The sequence below is a fragment of the Oreochromis aureus genome, linkage group 3 (assembly GCF_013358895.1).
Source record: "Oreochromis aureus strain Israel breed Guangdong linkage group 3, ZZ_aureus, whole genome shotgun sequence".
In the NCBI taxonomy this organism is placed as follows: Eukaryota; Metazoa; Chordata; class Actinopteri; order Cichliformes; family Cichlidae; genus Oreochromis; species Oreochromis aureus.
The window spans coordinates 120,255,700-120,273,144 of NC_052944.1; the positions used below are offsets into that span (position 1 = coordinate 120,255,700).

The window sequence follows — 17,445 nt, forward strand, 5'->3', positions numbered from 1 at the left end:
TCTGCTGCGACCAGCTGGCGGTTGGGTGAGGAAGACAGGACACAGACACGCTGTGGGAGAGAGAGGTTGTAAACAAACTTATAGCAGCATCTGTATATAATGTTTTTATAACAAAAAATCTGTTTCTCACAGCCAAAGCAGAAAACAAAGAACCACATGAAACAGAAAAAAGATGAAGCAAACAGCTGTGGGTTAATCACAAAGGTGTGGGCCCTAAAGTTGGAGCCACTGACACCTGTGGCTGTGGGAAGGGCTATTAAATCCACCAGTGATGTGCAGATGTAATCCATACGGTCACGTTGGTGTAGAGGCCCGACTTTGTGTTCATGAATGTGACCGCGGCTCTGAGGTCCCGCTGAGCTCTTTGTACTGAAACTCTGAGTCATGTTTTTACTTTTGTTTTCACATTTAGGGAATCCCCGCTCAAGTTTTTCTTTCATTTGGTGTCTGTTCAGGTACTTTCATACCATACAGCTTGTTTAGTCAGCCAATCAGAGACCTGCAGCATGGTGGCTAAACGACTAAAGGTCTATTCTATTCTATTCTATTCCACAGGCTGCACAGGGTCAGAGTGGACGTTTTGGAGCAGGTAAGCTGACGTTTATGTCTTTCTGAAATGTTCTTTTGTTAGTTTGTCCACATGATGAGCAGGCTGGTCCATAACTCCACATTCATACATTATGGTATAAATGTCATCAACAGTTTTTAACCAACCAAGCATGAAGCATGAATGCAAACAGCAGCTAGTTGTTGTTAGGATTTTATTCAGGTTTAAATCAGACAAATAAACGACGTCTATGATGCAGGAACGTTCTTCTTCTTTCAGTTTGAGGACACAGGTGTGCAAAGAGTGTTTGTTTCCCAGCAACAAAATAATCTTTAACTGAACTCAAATCAATTTTACTGCAAGCTTTTCAAAATACCGAAGATAAGCCAAGAGTCTGTATTTATGTACCTGAGATCTGACCCACATGCTGCCGATTATTGACCACAGGAAGCACCTGAAGGACAACGTTAAAGACAGTCGAACTTCCTCTGAGGAGATGGACAGAAACGAGGAACTGGAGTAAGTCTGGAAGCAAGGAGTGAAATGAAACGAGAAGATTTTCTCTGTGTTTTGTTTCAGGATCCATCTGTGGACAGATTTAATGTTTGCCATGCTTAAAATGTTTTTTCTATAATTCCTGTTTCAGCAAATTGTTTCAGAGGTTACGCATATTTAAACACTACAGAGCAGACAGACTGAGCAGCTGTGATGGCTGACAAAGACTGACAAAGCTGGCAATGAGAAGCTGCACAGATGAAGTCGTCCTGCAGTGGCTGAGAAAAAACTCAGAATCTGACACCTTCAGCAAACTCACAGACATGTTTGACTTCCTGAAGAAACACATTGATGAGGAGGAGAAGAAGAACCACAGTGATGATGTTCACATCACCTTTATGGCTCATAGTTCAATCAGAGACTTCATGATCCCAGCCAGCTGTTACCTGCCTCTGCCCACCATCACTGACGTGCTCCTGTATTCTCCCTGGAACTGTGTCACTTCTGGTTTAGCATACGGTATCGCTACAGGAAAACTGAGGCCTCAGCACAGAGTTTTTCACTGCAATGATAAAGAAAGCTGTACCATTCCTGATGACAAACATCGACCTGTGAACCTGCCAGATCACTGGAACTCACTGAAGAAAGCTGGAGCACAGATGGTCCCAAACATCACGGTTAGCCCCCTTTCACCAGATGGTGATGGAGTGTGGAAAAGCTTTGAGTCTCTCTCAGCTAAACACGGACCACCAAGAAGGAACCGCATCGTCATCCCGTTCAACCTCCCAGGACGGGAATATGAAAGCGTCCCGTTCTCTGTGGTGACCTTGGCTCTGTCTCTGGTGCTCCTCTCCTCCAGGTTTAAAGCCACTCTTCACTTCTCTGGTTGTCTCTGTGATCACTCTACTGGACAGAAATTTGACAGGAAGTATCTTCAGGAGCAGTATGCCTGCACCATCGACAACAGCTGGATGAAATGTTCACCTGAAGCTTTCAGATGATGATAAATGCTGATTGTGTTAGACATGTTTGTGGACATTTTAGTGTAAAGATGAAGATAAAATGATAAAAGTAATTTTTCTATATTTGAGGCTCAGATTTATGATGAATGGACTTGAATCATCATTTAGTTCCAGCTCATAATCTGATCATAACCTGCTAACATCTGTGGAGGTTATTAATATAAACAGACTCACCTGTTCTCTGCTCGCTGCTCACAGGTGACGTGATACTGATGTCTGACCTTCAACCAGCACACACACAGATCATTGACATGACGTATATAGATTATTTATGTATGTTATGTATTATGTAATATTTTGATCTTATGTTGGGCTTTTAGATCCGTACTTGGGTAGAACAATAAGTTACGAGCCACAACTTTCTAACTCAGACTCTGAACTGCGTCACGTTCCAAACATAGAAGTAATACAAGTCTACAAGTTGTACATCTATATTTTCACACCCACAGACTCTGTAATTATTTATGATCTTTTGTTATTGTAAAACATTAAAATGTGAAGATGATGTTGTGAAGTGAAGAAGAACAGGATGAAAACCTGCAGCTGCTCATTAAAAACAATATTGTATATATGAAATTTATGGAGGACCATGCGCATCGAAATAAAGAATTCTGTGATTAAATAATGAATTGTAGAATAAATTTGGCATTTGTAAATTCATTTTTGAATTCCATGTTAAAAAACTGGTTCTTAAAATGTTTTTTAAAATGGCGAATCCAGTCCTCATTTCAATCCCTTTCCTGTTGATCACAGATTAGCTCAGGGATTAACATTTGGATTAGCAGCTAGATTAGCAACTTTATTTCAAAAATCCTGCTGCAATGCAAATTAGCCACACTTGGCATGTAAAGAGCTCTCTGACTGGTTGGACAGACACAGGCCGGCTGCCTGGATTTTTCCTTACTTCTTGCTTGTGCTGATAGCTTTGCCCTGCTTAGAAGTGTGTGTGTGTGTACAAAGGCCGCTCAGCCTCGGGATTTACACTCAGCTCGACACGCATATGTGAAGAACAAAGGGACCCTGCAGCAAAACAGAGAGCTGAACCTCTGGCTGTGTGCCTGTTTATTATTTCAGGTATAGATGATGGAATATAACCAGTCTGATGTCAGCCTGCTTCTCTTACAGCGCCTCACCTCTCTGTGCGCCCCCTGCTGGCTCTGATCATTACTGACTGAGTCCTTGCTGCCACTTTATTAAGTACAGCTTGCTAACACAGGCTCAGACCTGCTTTGCCTTCAGAGCCGCCTTAAATCTTCATGGCTCAGATTTGCTCAGACATGCTGGCATATTTGTTTTACATCTATACTGTCCAGTCTCTCCTGGTGGACATACAGCAGCATTGTTTAAACTTATTTTTAAAGCCATCTTTTTAGTCTTCTGAGAGCACTGAAGCTTCTTTCAGCCTCAGTACATGCGTTTTATCCTCAGATCCATCCATCCATCCATCCTCATCCGCTTTATCCGAAGTCGGGTCGCGGGGGGAGCAGCCTAAGCAGAGAAGCCCAGACCTCCCTCTCCCCAGCCACCTCCTCCAGCTCATCCGGGGGAACACCAAGGCGTTCCCAGGCCAGCCGAGAGATATAATCTCTCCAGCGCGTCCTGGGTCTGCCCCGGGGCCTCCTCCCGGTGGGACATGCCCGGAACACCTCACCCAATGGGCCAGACACCCCATACTCCCGTAACACCTCCCACAGGACACCCCGAGGGACACGGTCGAATGCCTTCTCCAAGTCCACAAAACACATGTAGACTGGTTGGGCAAACTCCCATGCATCCTCAAGTATCCTCGAGAGGATAAAGAGGGTGCATGGGAGTTTGCCCATGAGTTTATCCTCAGATTAAAATTATTATTATGTGCTTGATGTGCCTCACCTTTGGCCCTGGCTCCTCCCCTCTGACTGCACTAGGACATGTTGCCACCTGATAAAATACCACATTGATTCGTGCCATATAAAAAGTGAGACATGTCAATTCAGATTCTTTGTCAAATATACACTAATGAATCAATTTACATCAGCAGCCTAACAACTGTCATGATAATAAATACTAGTTAATCTATAGCACCACATCATCAGTCAGTCACCTGTGACCTCGCCTCATCACCTCTGTCCGAGCTACAACATGGCAGAGCTGCCTCTGTCACCTGATAAATAGGACATACATGACAATAAGAATAAAATGTGGAGCTGCTTCAGTGTTTCTGTCAATTTGTGCAGATCTTGATTGATCTTCATTCACCCGTAGCTAGCCAGGCCCCTGTAGCTGGTGCAGCCGAAGATAGCGTAGGCCCCGCTAGCTGTTCCCCGGCAGACCCCAAGCAGCTGGGGAAAGAGGGCGGCTGGGTGACGGTGAGGAGGAAGCATAGTCCTAAACAGAAGCCCCAGGTACACCACCAACCTGTTCATGTGTTCAACTGCTTTTTCCCCACTCGGCGACACACCGCCGGGGTCAAACTCTGGTAATTGGTGATTCTGTTCTCAGACATGTGAAGCTAGAGACACCGGCAACCATAGTCAATTGTCTTCCAGGGGCCAGAGCAGGCGACATTGAAGGAAATTTAAAACTGCTGGCTAAGGGTAAACGTAAATACAGTAAGATCATAATTCACGTCGGCAGTAATGACACCCGGTTACGCCAATCGGAGGTCACTAAAATCAATATTGAATCGGTGTGTAACTTTGCCAAAACAATGTGGGACTCTGTAGTTTTCTCTGGTCCCTCCCAATCAGACCAGGAGTGACATGTTTAGCCGCATGTTCTCCTTAAATTGCTGGCTGTCTGAGTGGTGTCCCAGAAACGATGTGGGCTTCATAGATAATTGGCAAACCTTCTGGAGGAAACCTGGTCTTGTTAGGAGAGACGGCATCCATCCCACTTTGGATGGAGCAGCTCTCATTTCTAGAGATATGGACCAATTTATTAAACCCCCAAAATATGACTATCCAGAGTTGGGACCAGGAAGCAGAGTTGCAGTCTTACACGCCTCTCTGCAGCTTCTCTCCTCCTGCTACCCCCAAAACCCATCTCCATTGAGACTGTGTCAGCTCCCAAACGGACAGAAAACAAACTAAAAACCAGCAATAAACAACTTAAACATAAAAAATCACAAAGAAAGAACAATACAGAATCCACATCTGAACCAAAGAGTAAAACAATGAAATGTGGATTATTAAATATTAGGTCTCTCTCCTCCAAGTCTCTGTTAGTACATGACTTAATAATTGATCAACAAATCGATTTACTCTGCCTTACAGAAACCTGGTTGCAGCACGATGATTATGTTAGTTTAAATGAATCAACACCCCCGAGTCATTCTAACTACCAGAAACCTCGAAGCACAGGCTGAGGGGGCGGTGTGGCAGCAATTTTTCTCAGTCTGCCAGGGTGTGAAGATTACACTATGAAAACAGAAGTTATCTAAAAGTTTTTAATTACATTGCTATGCAGATACGGAAAAACACCACTGTGTGTTGGAACAGGAAGTGATACTCTACCGCAGAGAAAGCGAACACCGAGTGACAGCGCCACCCGAAGAACCCCATTGCCTTGGTTAGTCTGTTGAGCTTTTGTTTATCAGATTTCCCCTTATGTCTTTGTCTCCCTTTTCCCTCTCCCTCCATTTCCTGTTTTATTGTGAAGGTTGTTTCCATGTTCAGCATGTCTTGTTTTGCTTCCACTGTGGCGTCTAGGTAATTCATGTCAGCTTTGATCCCCGTGTGGCCGCACTTCCCTTATTATTGCTTTTTAGTGTCTGTGTCTTCCTGCGCTCGTTGTTGCGATCTCCCTTATAGCTGTGTCACTCTCCCTTTGTTTTCCTGTGTGAATGATCCTCAGAATTTACCAGTTTTTCCAGCAATAAAGCTCTGTTTGAGCATTTGAGCTGCTTCCTTGAGTCTGCTTTTGGGTCCAATCTCCGGCCTGCTGCACAGCGATTCATGACTGAAACACCTTCATTTAGAAACATAATTTTGTGTTTGCTTGTGTTATATTTTTTCTAATATTTAAATTTGTGTGATAATCTGAAACATTAAATTGTGACAAGAGGGGAAAAAAGGAAAACATTCTTTCACTCCACTGTACAGTACACTGAGTTCTGCTGTGAAAACACGACTTCTTGTAAATCAGCTGTGTTTACATATCTAACTGAAGACTTGCCGATTGGTTCATTTGTTGTTATCTTGGGTGCAAGTATTTCCTGTGACTAACCACAAAAGCTCAAAGCCAAACTGCCACTGATCACATTGTTTCTGACTACCTGCAGTTTGCTGCTCTCTTCACTTTCAGCCTCAGCAGGAATCCAGTGTAAGTTCTTTTAATTTATCTCTTGAATTAAGCTAAAGTCACTTTTTTCCTCTGGTCACCATTTCTATTTTTTAAGATAGGTCACAGAAAATCTATTTTCTTATGAATCTGGTACTTTTTAATAATTATACAGGTGAGGTTCCTGCCCCGTCTGCTTGATGTGACCTTATATGGACAAAATAAAATCTTTATCTGACTCTTTCAGGGAAACTTCCTGTTTTAGCTTTGGATGTTACTTCATCATCACACAGTCTGCTAATGAGCCAGTTTCAGTGCAGCAGATGCAGATGAACAGAGAATGACATTTTTTTTATATGCATATGTATGTTTAACATTAATATATTATAGCTTCATAATCTGAAAACAAGAACCTGATCTGCCTAATGCAGGGTTTTACTTTAAACATACTTAATTTTGATAATTCTTTAGTAACCAAAAGAAGTCTGACATGAGTCACTTTTGGATTTTCATGAAATAAAAACGAATCATCTTTTTTCAGATTAAGCAACAAGATTTCGACTTTTATCATAAATCATAATTTTTAGGTTTTATTTGTACTTCAAATTAAAATTATATTCTTCACATCTGGGTTAGAATATTATTTAAAGACACATGTCACACTGGATCTTCTGATCTTTAGCATCGTAGCGCTCGGAGTCTGATGTTGGCTCATGTGTTGCCATACACCAACATGACGTTCTACTAGTCAAGGCCTCACCTTAACCCACTGATGATAATACTCATGTTAATAAAAAGTAAAATATCAGTAAAACATACATTAACAGCTCCAGTAATACAGAGTTCTGTCATGCTCATGAGTATCGGTGATTGGCTGCTCTTCCTTTCAGGGTGGTGGCTGCCTCGGGGCGGTGTTTCTGGGGCTGGTACCTGTGAATCATTCTTTAGCTGTCCTGTTACCCTGACACAGAGAATAATGAAAGGGAAACTCGTGATGTCCACACAGTGAAGTTTCTGCTAAATGAAGTCATGTAGTGATCCTGCTGAGCTGCTCTCTTCTCTCACTTCTTCAGATTCTCTTGACACGCACCGAGCTTTTACACATGATACAAAGATATTTCACATGCTGAACAGACTTTATTGAAACAGAGACAATCATCAGAATACAGTGAGACAGAGCTAATCAAACAGATTGATTGTAGGATCAATGATCATTGTTGGAGAATTACTCAGTTTATTGTTAGATTTTATTATTTTCTGTCAGTTTGTTGACAGAGAAATTTCACTTCTTAAAAATTGTCTTTTGGTCTGTGGTTAAGCTGTGAATGTGTATACATCTCACAAATAAAGATGAGAATTAAGCAATTTAAATTGAGATGAGGCCAAAGGAGGTGCAGTGCTGTTTCTGTAGAAGAAAATAAATCAAAACACAGAGTCTCAGCACAGGTACATCAGCAGGTTTAATGTTTGTGTGATGCTGACTGTAGAGTGTGATGATCACTGCCTTCCAGTGGTCACAGTGAACTACAGCACACAATTTTGAGATTATCAGTACAACAATTTATACTAAAAATTTTAAATCAGGAGACAGAGAGAGATAACATAAACAAATAGTTAAACCATTACTTAATTTCTTGACCCAGCTGTCTTAGCTAATCATTTCTCCTATATTGGCTTCCCTTCATTGGCTCCCTGTTAAATCCAGAAATTTAATTTAATCCAGAATTTAATTAAATTAAAATCCTGCTCCTCACATACAAGGTCTTAAATAATCAGGCCCCATCTTATCTTAATGACCTTGTAGTACCATATCACCTATTAGAGCACTTCGCTCTCGCTCTGCAGGCCTACTTGCTGTTCCTAGAGTATTTAAAAGTAGAATGAGAGGCAGAGCCTTCAGTTTTCAGGCCCCTCTTCTGTGGAACCAGCTTCCAGTTTGGATTCAGGAGACAGACACTATCTCTACTTTCAAGATTAGAATGTCTTTGGCACAGTGCTTTTGGAATGGCCAGCTGGTTAACCAGCTGCCAGTCCAAGCAGGATGCACGCTATCAACGCACATTCACCCAGATGTCCAGCAAATAAAATCTGGTCATTGTACTCCAGAGTTTTGTCATATATTTATCATCCTATATGCCTGGAAAATCATTTCCTGGTGGCCTTTTGACACTAACAACTGGGGGTGTTCTTCTGTGTGAGTATCACGACACACTCGATACAACTTATCTCTGATAATTATGAAATGTAGCTAGGTCAGTGCTTTGTCAGGATGCACCTTGTCACCCTAAATTTTAATCAGTCGGTCACAAGCTGAGCGTTTCATGAGTTTCATGAGACTGCTTTAGTGGGAAATCTCCCATGGAGGCGGGGCCTCACAAGGAGCCCCTTCTGTCTCCTCCTCCCCTGAGTCAGCATTGGACAACCTCGGGTCACCACTGAGTGCAGCACTGACGGTACACGCCCTGAAGGTTGTGAACGCATCCCCGCACACTGTTCCAGCACGTTATTAAACCTGTCCCCAGAATTATGTGATGGGTCAGGCCCATCTAACTGGCGAGTATATCCTTGGCATCTTACTAGCATGCAGTAGGTCCATTCTGGACCGGGGGATGGTGTCAGATGGTCGGCAAGTCAGAACACCTGCTAAACCTCTGTCAATGGGCACTCCTAATGCCGGTGTCCTGGTCCAGCCCAACTCCGGCACTCCTGTCTCAGCATTTGTGCAGTTCCCTGTGAGTTGGGAGCAGCTCCCTTAGTTGCTGGAACCTGTGAGAAGACAGCAGCTTCGCTACTGGCGAAGCGGTAGTGCAGCGAAGGAGCCTCCTCCTCCTCCTTGGGGCCCGGAGCCGACATTCTACCGCTAACTGTGGCGCTACACTACCAGGTGCTTCTTTGTCAGTAACACAGCAATGTCAAGGCTCACTGTGCTGTGGACCCACTCCCATCTGCAAACTCCTTGAGGATCAGATCCAGCAGCTGAGCCTCCCCCTTTGTGTGGCCATGCTGTGGACACCTACCCTCGACATTGCTTAGCTGCCTGGTGTAGACGAAGGGCTGATCCTCTGGTCCTATTCGGCCCTCCCTGAAGCATCAGCTTAAGTCCTCAGGCACGAGGCCCTGGTGGTCCTTAATTGCCAGCTAACGTCATCAAAATGGCCCCTCAACACCACAGGCAAACTGAGGGCTGCTGTCTAGGCTTTCCTAGACGGCAGAGGCAGTAGCCACAGAATCTATTCATCTTCAGGCTACCAGCGTGCTTCCATCGTGGCCTGGAAGACATCCAGGAATACCTGGGGGTATCCCCCTCCTTCATCCTGTAGAGTATCACCGCCGAGGATGGGGTTAATGACGGTGGTAGCCTAGTGAGTGACCATGTTCTCCAACATGCTCATCTGGTGCGTGGCCCGTTCCTGTAGCTACTGGAGCTGATGTTGATGTACCGCCGCCTGCTCCCAGCGCATGGTGGCAATCTCTGCATTGTTACAATACTTCCACTGGCTGCAGTGTTCACGTGTCTGTTTTCCTGCGCCTTTGTTTCAGCACCACTGTGACACTAAGGACCCACACTAACACACTGTTTTAGTGTTATTTAGCAGCTTTTTCCTGAGATCGCTCTGTGCAGCTTTACAGCTGACTTGTTCCTGGTACAGCACTCTCCTCCGGTCAGAGCTGTCTACTGAAACAGCAGCACTGATCACCAAATCAGTCCCAGCTGCTCTGGTAGGATAGCAGGACTGTACAGTGTCTGGACAAAAGGAGGTTGTGCGCGTGTTACCTTTGTATCTTTCGGTATTCAGCACCAGTGACCATACACTTTTGGTCTGTAGATTTCATATACATATGAAGCTGTCAATTCTGGCACCTTGATAGTATTTTTGTTTTAAACCTTTCAAGGCTAATATGACTTCTCTATGGTAAACATCTGTGCAAACAATAATGATACAATGGTCACTACTGCGATTCTTGACTTTGAATTTAAACATAAAAAAATAAAAACAATATAAAAATATGAACTGAGCAAGAAACATCAGACAGCTGTGATGGACTCCATTAAAATTAGCTTTTGTTAGTCCCAGAGTTGGGAAATTCACATTGTTAGAGCAGCAGAGTAGACTAGCCACTAATAAACAAATAATGTAGTATATAACCTATCAATAACACCAGGCAATATAGGAGAAAATATACACTATTAAAAAGTAGAAGAAATATTACTGATATCTGAGATTATTGATTAAAGTCTCTTTGTTTTCTGGCAGGAGGATCATACTGGTCCACAGGTCTGAATTAGAGCTGGGTATCAATTTCTATAATCAATTAGATTCAGATTAAAATGATTAGACTTGTTTCAATTTTGCCTCAGACAGTCAGAAATATTGTAATTCTGATCATTTATCAGTACTGACGCTTGTGAGACTTCATCAGCATCACAGCAGAGGCCTTTGTGTCAAAGTAACTGAGGGGAAAACAGAAAAACATGAAGCAGATTTTCCTGGCCTGGCTTTTTATAGGATAACCTTAAAAATATTCGGCACTAGGTCAAAACTGAAGAAAACCATGAATCAACATGTGAACACGACCTGATGCTGCTGAAGTGAAGCAGAGCAAAGTTACTGAGGTTTGATTAGGGACGGCTAAAAGGTTTGCAGTTTGGCACCATTTTAAAAAGATACATTTCTTTGATATTGAACAAGAGAAATGAGGCTTTCTTGTTGGAGGTCATTTAAAAAACAAAGACTGGTCTGTAATAGGCCTGCGAATAATGCAGAAAACAGACATTTGAGATGGGAAACTGCTCTTGAAGTACACTGAGAGAGAGAGAGCTGTGCAGGAAGTGAGATTTTATTGTGGTGGAAGCAAAACAGCAAATGCAAGAGTGAATTCATGACGATGTTTTTCAAACATGAACCGTAGTTTCACGTTTCAATCTTCTTTTGGTGCTGGTTCAGTCAGTTTTGGTGGGAAAGTGACAAAACCTGCAGCTTCAGAATCTGTAAGACATCAGTGTCCGTGAACCTTTAACCTGAGATTCTGTCGTTTCTGGCAAAGTACATTTATATTTAAAAATTGATTCAGGATTTAATTAATCACTTTAAAAATCTATTTTAGCTCGAATAATCAGAATTTTTTTTTTTTAAACCCACCCCTCATCTGAATTCAGTTGAAACAATGGTTTCTTTTCCTCTCTGTTTATATTAAAGTGTAAGTCAGGACACTCACTCCTGATGATTACTCACTAAGAATTCAGAGCTTAATACTTACACAGTCTGACAGTTTTATTCTCCCCCCAAAATATAAACAAAACTCATGAATATTAATCTGTTAAATCTGACACATTATTTGACTTTATGATAACTTTACATAGGAGTAGATACTCTATAAACATATTCTTTAGTTGAAGATAACCTGACAAAACTTCAATTTTTCTTCTTCTGTTTAAGGATCAGCATGGGGGATGATTCACATCCAGAAGAAATTCCTGGAGTTAGAGAAGCACTGGAAAACAACAACAATGCTGCAGCAGCTGCACTGATTCAACAACATTTAGAACAACAAAATAATATTCCACTAGATATCGTCATCACAGGAGAATCTGGTTCTGGTAAATCCAGCTTTGTTAATGCCCTCAGAGGGCTGTCCAATGATGACGAGGGAGCTGCTCCCACTGGTGTTACAGAAACAACCTTAGAGCCTGCACCGTACCCCCATCCAGACTATCCCAATGTTACTTTATGGGATCTTCCTGGAATCGGCACCACCAAGTTTCCAGCTGATAAGTATCTGAAACTTGTTGGATTTGAGAAGTTTGACTTCTTCATCATCATCTCAGACACTCGCTTCAGAGAAAATGACGTGAAACTCGCAAAGGGGATTCAGAGGATGAAGAAAAAGTTCTACTTTGTTCGCTCAAAGGTTGACAACGATATAAGAGGAGAGAGGGGACAGAGAGACTTCAGTGCAGAGAGGACTCTTACAAAAATCAGAGACGACTGTGTTCACAGTGAGTGTCTGATCATTTACAGCTGAGGTGGATCTGGATTCACTTTTTAAACATATTCAGAACCAAGTTTTAAATGATGTGGTGTTGTTTTTGTTTTTTAGGGGTGTGACTTGATTAAAAAGTGCTTTGTAATTAATTAATCTCAATTTATTACATTGAATCGCATAAGAAAATTTGTTCCAAAGCACAAATGTTTTTTGTAATTTAAAAGGGTTTTAGTGGGTGACAGAATCAAATAATAGACATGGACATGAATATTGTAAACTTAAGCTTTTAATTTATGGGGAAAAAAGAATTTAAACTGCATTTCAATTCAAAACATCCATCCATCCATCTTCATCTGCTTTTTCAATTCAAAACAGAGAAACAAAAATAATATCTCTGGCGAGAGAATTTTTACGTTTGTCCGATGTTGACTTACTAATTTTGGTCCTGAAGCCAGTCATTTCATCAAGTTTGGGCTGCCGACACCTTTTGTTGGTACTGGGACTGCTAGCACTAACAGCTCCCACAGTTTCTGTGCTCACTGCAACATGTTTTGCATGTAGATGGTACCGTAAGGTTGAGGTGCTTCGGTGGTATGCAAACTTTTTTTTTGCACAGTTTGCACAAAACCAAGCTTTTATCAAAGCTTGTGTCGGGTAGTCTTTTGAAATGAAATTTGCCTCCAATCAGTCCTAGCAATGCACTTTCTTCTCATTCTTTGTAGCTCTGATGTGTGCATCAGTGTAATTGGTATACCAAGAAATCATGCAATGACAAAAGTTGTTCTTTGCTTGGAGTGCAAAGTGTGATTAAATTAGTTAATTTTTTTAACATGTTTTTTTTTTTTTCAAATTAATCAATTGCAATTAACAAGTTAAATTCCCATCCCTAGCTTTTTTTTTTTTTTAATATCGGTCTTCATATTATGTGCATTTTTTTTTTAATACATAAACCTAATGTGCGTTTCTTCTGTGCCAGGACTCAGAAGATTAGGCATCGAGTCTCCGCAGGTCTTCCTGGTGTCCAGCTTTGAGCTCCACCTGTATGACTTCTCTCTTTTGCAGCAGGCCTTACAGAGAGACCTTCCTAAAAACAAGAGAGATGCTCTGCTGTTTGTCATGCCCAACTTCAACCCAGAGATCATCATCAAGAAGAAAAAAACTCTGAAGTCCAAAATAAAATACTACGCTCTTGGATCTGCAGCTGGAGCAGCTGTTCCACTTCCTGGTCTTTCTATTGCTGTTGATGCTGCTTTGCTGGTTGGTGCTGTCACACATTTTGTTCATGCGTTTGGTCTCGATATGCCGTCTCTGAAGAGACTTTCTGCCAGAACAGGTGTGCCATACACTGATCTGTGTGCTGTTATCATTTCACAACTGGCTGCAGTAGAAATAACTGGAGAGCTCCTACTGAAGGTTGTGACCCAACTTGGGTCTGTAGCTGCATTAATTGCAGCAGAGGAAGCATCCAGATTAATTCCATTTATTGGAATCCCAGTATCAATGGGTCTCTCTTTCACCACAACCTACAAAATTCTGAATTTGATCCTAACAGGACTCGCTGAAGATGCTCAGAAGGTGTTTGAAAAAGCTTTAGTCTGAACACATCAGTGTGAAACTGAACATTAAAGATGATGAAACTTAAAAGCATACAAATTAAATTAGTTTAAATCAGGGGCAGATCTACAAGGGTGGCATGTGCCACCATAAAACGATCACTTGCCACCCCAGTTTTGTATATAACAGTGTTGTTTATTAAAATAAGATTACAAATTAAATATAAATTCTAAAACTGAATATATTTCATAGTGTTACCCCCTTCAACCTTAAACAAATGGTTCAGGCCATGGCCCGATTTAAGCTGACAGAGCAACAAGCTGCAGCCACACTGAGTCTGTGTTGGAAGTTTGGACTTCAGAATGCACACCAATTTTTTACATTTTAATGACAGGCCACTAACTCCAGAGTTATGATAAAAAAAATATATAAGCAATGTTTTTTTCTGAATACTATTTTCACGTTTAGTGCGGCAACAAATGTTTTTTTTTAAAAAAAAGCATTTTGTAAGGGCAGCGCTAAAATAGTAAAGAAAGAATAAAGACACCTCTTTCCTATTGGTGGAAAAATTTTAAAAAACTGGCAAGATGTGGGATTTGGTGTTTCGGAAGAGGGAAAAGTTTTGGTAGTGACGGCAGCGGGAAAGACAGCACGATATCTATATGGAATTTTGAGAGATGAGAAATTTTTGACCTTTAGCATGGCGTGTATAGTTCGTGTGTTGTGTTGTCTTGTGTAATCAGTGTTTTGTGTAGCAGTGAGGGCACTAATGAATGTCCGATCCTGTTTTAAATCATTAAATATAAATACACTGAAACCAAATCATGCTGCAGCTGCATATTTGAGCCATTATCCTACTATAGCTGATAAATGTATCAGAGGCCTCAGCAGGTCTCATTTCTTCTCATCATCACATCAATACAGGAACAAATGTGATGTTATTATTCAGATAAAACCTGCTAGAAGACCTACTGACTTTTTTTTCTAACCCTTTGTCTGACTTGGTGATTTCATCAGTTTTTACAGATCAGGTGATGTGATAGTTACTCCTGAAACATCAGCTGTGTCCCAAAACGTAGGCTGCATCCTCCTGAGGCTCCATTTGTAGGCCAATTACGTCATAGCGACACAACGAAGGCTGTCCCAATTCGTAGACTCCTCCGAATGCAGCCGACAAATGTGTCCTTCATTTCCCCACATTTGAAGGATGGGTCGGGTGTGTCCTTCGTGGCGTACGTTTTTGGAGACGCCTGTTATGCACCCGCTCGATAGCTGACCAGGGGGTCAAAGGTCACTCGAACCGGCAAGAGCAGCGGCTTTATCATTTTCAGACCACTGCGGTCTGTCGCTACCCAGGTTAAACATGATATATACGTCACTTGGATAACTTAAAAATGTTTTTGTTCGGCTTTTTTCTGTGTTTCATTTGTTCGTGAGTAAATCGGTTTGGCTGAGATCAAAGTTATTAGATTAGATTAAATAAAACTTTATTACTCCCTCGGGTGAGTTCCTGATTAAACCTGATTAAACAGAAGTGTGAGATGGACGGGAAATTACAGCAGTGTCCTGTTATATTTTAGATAGCAAGGAGCAGACGGCCGAGATTATTAAACTCCACTGAGAGTCCGAGACAGCTGGTGACGCAAATCTGAAGGCTAGACTGTCCCATTTCACAGCCTCGCACTTCAGGCCTTCTCGGTCTTTGAAGGACCCGGTGTTCTGGGAATCCATCCTACCTGACAAAACAACCTACCCGTTGTTTCTGCGCATGCGCACAACACGAAATTAAGTAGCGAACCGTCCTACCTCTGTGAATGTGACCTACAACCATACTTTAACGGGTAAAATGAAGTGGCAAACCGTCCTGGCTTTATGAATATGAGCTACAAGTATACTCTGATGGGCAAAGTTAAGTGGCAAACTGTCATACCTACTTAAATTTGTGCTGGAATTACTCTGTGACAGCAGAAATGTGCATAAACTACTTACAGTAGGACGTTTTTCCAAAGTAGGACGTCGACCGCGAAGGCCGAGTCCTTCGAAGGATGCTGCCTAGGTTTTGGGACACAGCTATCATCATCTGAACTTCTTTTGTTTGATTTACTTTGTGATTAAACTCTTTTTGTTATCATACGGTAGCTTACAGCATAATAAATACTTTTAATGCAGAGTGTTTGAACAGAGGTGTGTAGAGCAGAAACTGCTCTGTGGTGTTTTTGTCCTGTTGACTGTAGATTATGATAACATTGCAATACATTTCATTGCAATGTTGACCCTGTTTTTTATTTTATGACAAATAAAAAAATAAAACTGAAATAAAACTAAAACTGATGAGAGTTCACTGCCCTCCAGTGGTCACAGTGAGGAACTACAACACAAATAATACAGATATGAATCCAAATGTTTATCAACGTTATTCCTGCTTTTATAAATAAATTGTTCTTGATAAACATTTTACCATTAATGTCACTATTTAAGAAGTGTTTTAAATTAAACATTTTTAAACAAGGAGAGTTATTCACCAGTAGTCAGTGTTGGTGTTGGACACAGTATTACCTTGAGGAAATTAGTGAACATCCATGAATCTATAGTCTGTCACAACTTTTAAATGTCTTTAATTCTCATTCTTTGAAAATATGAGAGATTTTCACTCTCACAACATTTGGACCTCAGACTGTGTCCTTTTCCAGTCTGGGGTGTAAACTGTCTCTGCATTTTTACTCTGATTATTGCTGAGTTTATTCTGGTATTTGATGGTTTTGATATTTCATTATTAGTTTTAGTCATGTTTTAAGATGACTCTAAAGAATCTGCTGGTGCTTCATGTTCTCTTTAAAAATTAGATGCTTTCACTTTTTTTTAATCACTTATTTCTCACAGCAGAAAAATAATTCTCACCTCTCTCAAAACAGTTTTTCATAACACACAGTCACCTTTGCAAAAGACACTCCAACAATCTAAACCATTTTCACGTTTGGCAAAACACATCGTCGGTCAATCGCACGGAATAAAAATATGTACATCAGTTACAATAAAGTCACGTTTAGTCAAACTTAGTTTTCTATTTTATATCTGCAATAAAAACTGGAAGTCTTTACAGTTTTCTCATCTTAATATCATAAAATGTTTGTTTACATTTACATTTTATTATGCAGAGTGTATTTAGTTACCTTATGTTAAACCAACACAATTATAATAATAATAATTATACTTTCTATTATATCGGTGAAACTAATATTTAACATGTCTGTAATACATGTATCTGTCTTTGTAATCTCAAATTAATATGTTTACTTAAACTATAGGAATGTAGAAAATACATTTATCATTGGCGGATGTCAGCTTGTCACAGGGAATACCAGAGATGTGTAAAATATGAAAATGATCCGTTAGAGGAACAACATTCAGCACATTTCTGTCTTAATGGTCTTAAAACCCATTTTTACTCCTTGGCTTATGACACAGTCTGACACTGATTTTATTGTTTTAAATGTAATTCTTATTATCATTTTATACTATTTTATCATTGTTTTTGCTTTTTGTGCTAATTTTATTATTTTAAATGTCATTTTAATAATCATC

General features: G+C 40.8%; 2 protein-coding genes across 2 annotated transcripts; both read left to right on the forward strand.

Annotated features, from left to right (window-relative positions):
* The first annotated feature begins 552 nt into the window (after positions 1-552).
* On the forward strand, positions 553-2,340 carry LOC120437976. The gene is made up of 3 exons (XM_039608469.1): positions 553-589; positions 995-1,066; positions 1,194-2,340. The coding sequence occupies exon 3, from the start codon at positions 1,285-1,287 to the stop codon at positions 2,041-2,043; it is 759 nt and encodes a 252-aa protein (XP_039464403.1). The 5' UTR covers positions 553-589; positions 995-1,066; positions 1,194-1,284; the 3' UTR covers positions 2,044-2,340.
* Positions 2,341-6,335: 3,995 nt separating this feature from the next.
* LOC116317804 (interferon-inducible GTPase 5-like) lies at positions 6,336-14,312 on the forward strand. Its single transcript, XM_031736677.2, has 3 exons — positions 6,336-6,366; positions 11,763-12,322; positions 13,286-14,312. The coding sequence occupies exons 2-3, from the start codon at positions 11,770-11,772 to the stop codon at positions 13,906-13,908; spliced, it is 1,176 nt and encodes a 391-aa protein (XP_031592537.1). The 5' UTR covers positions 6,336-6,366; positions 11,763-11,769; the 3' UTR covers positions 13,909-14,312.
* Positions 14,313-17,445: the final 3,133 nt, after the last annotated feature.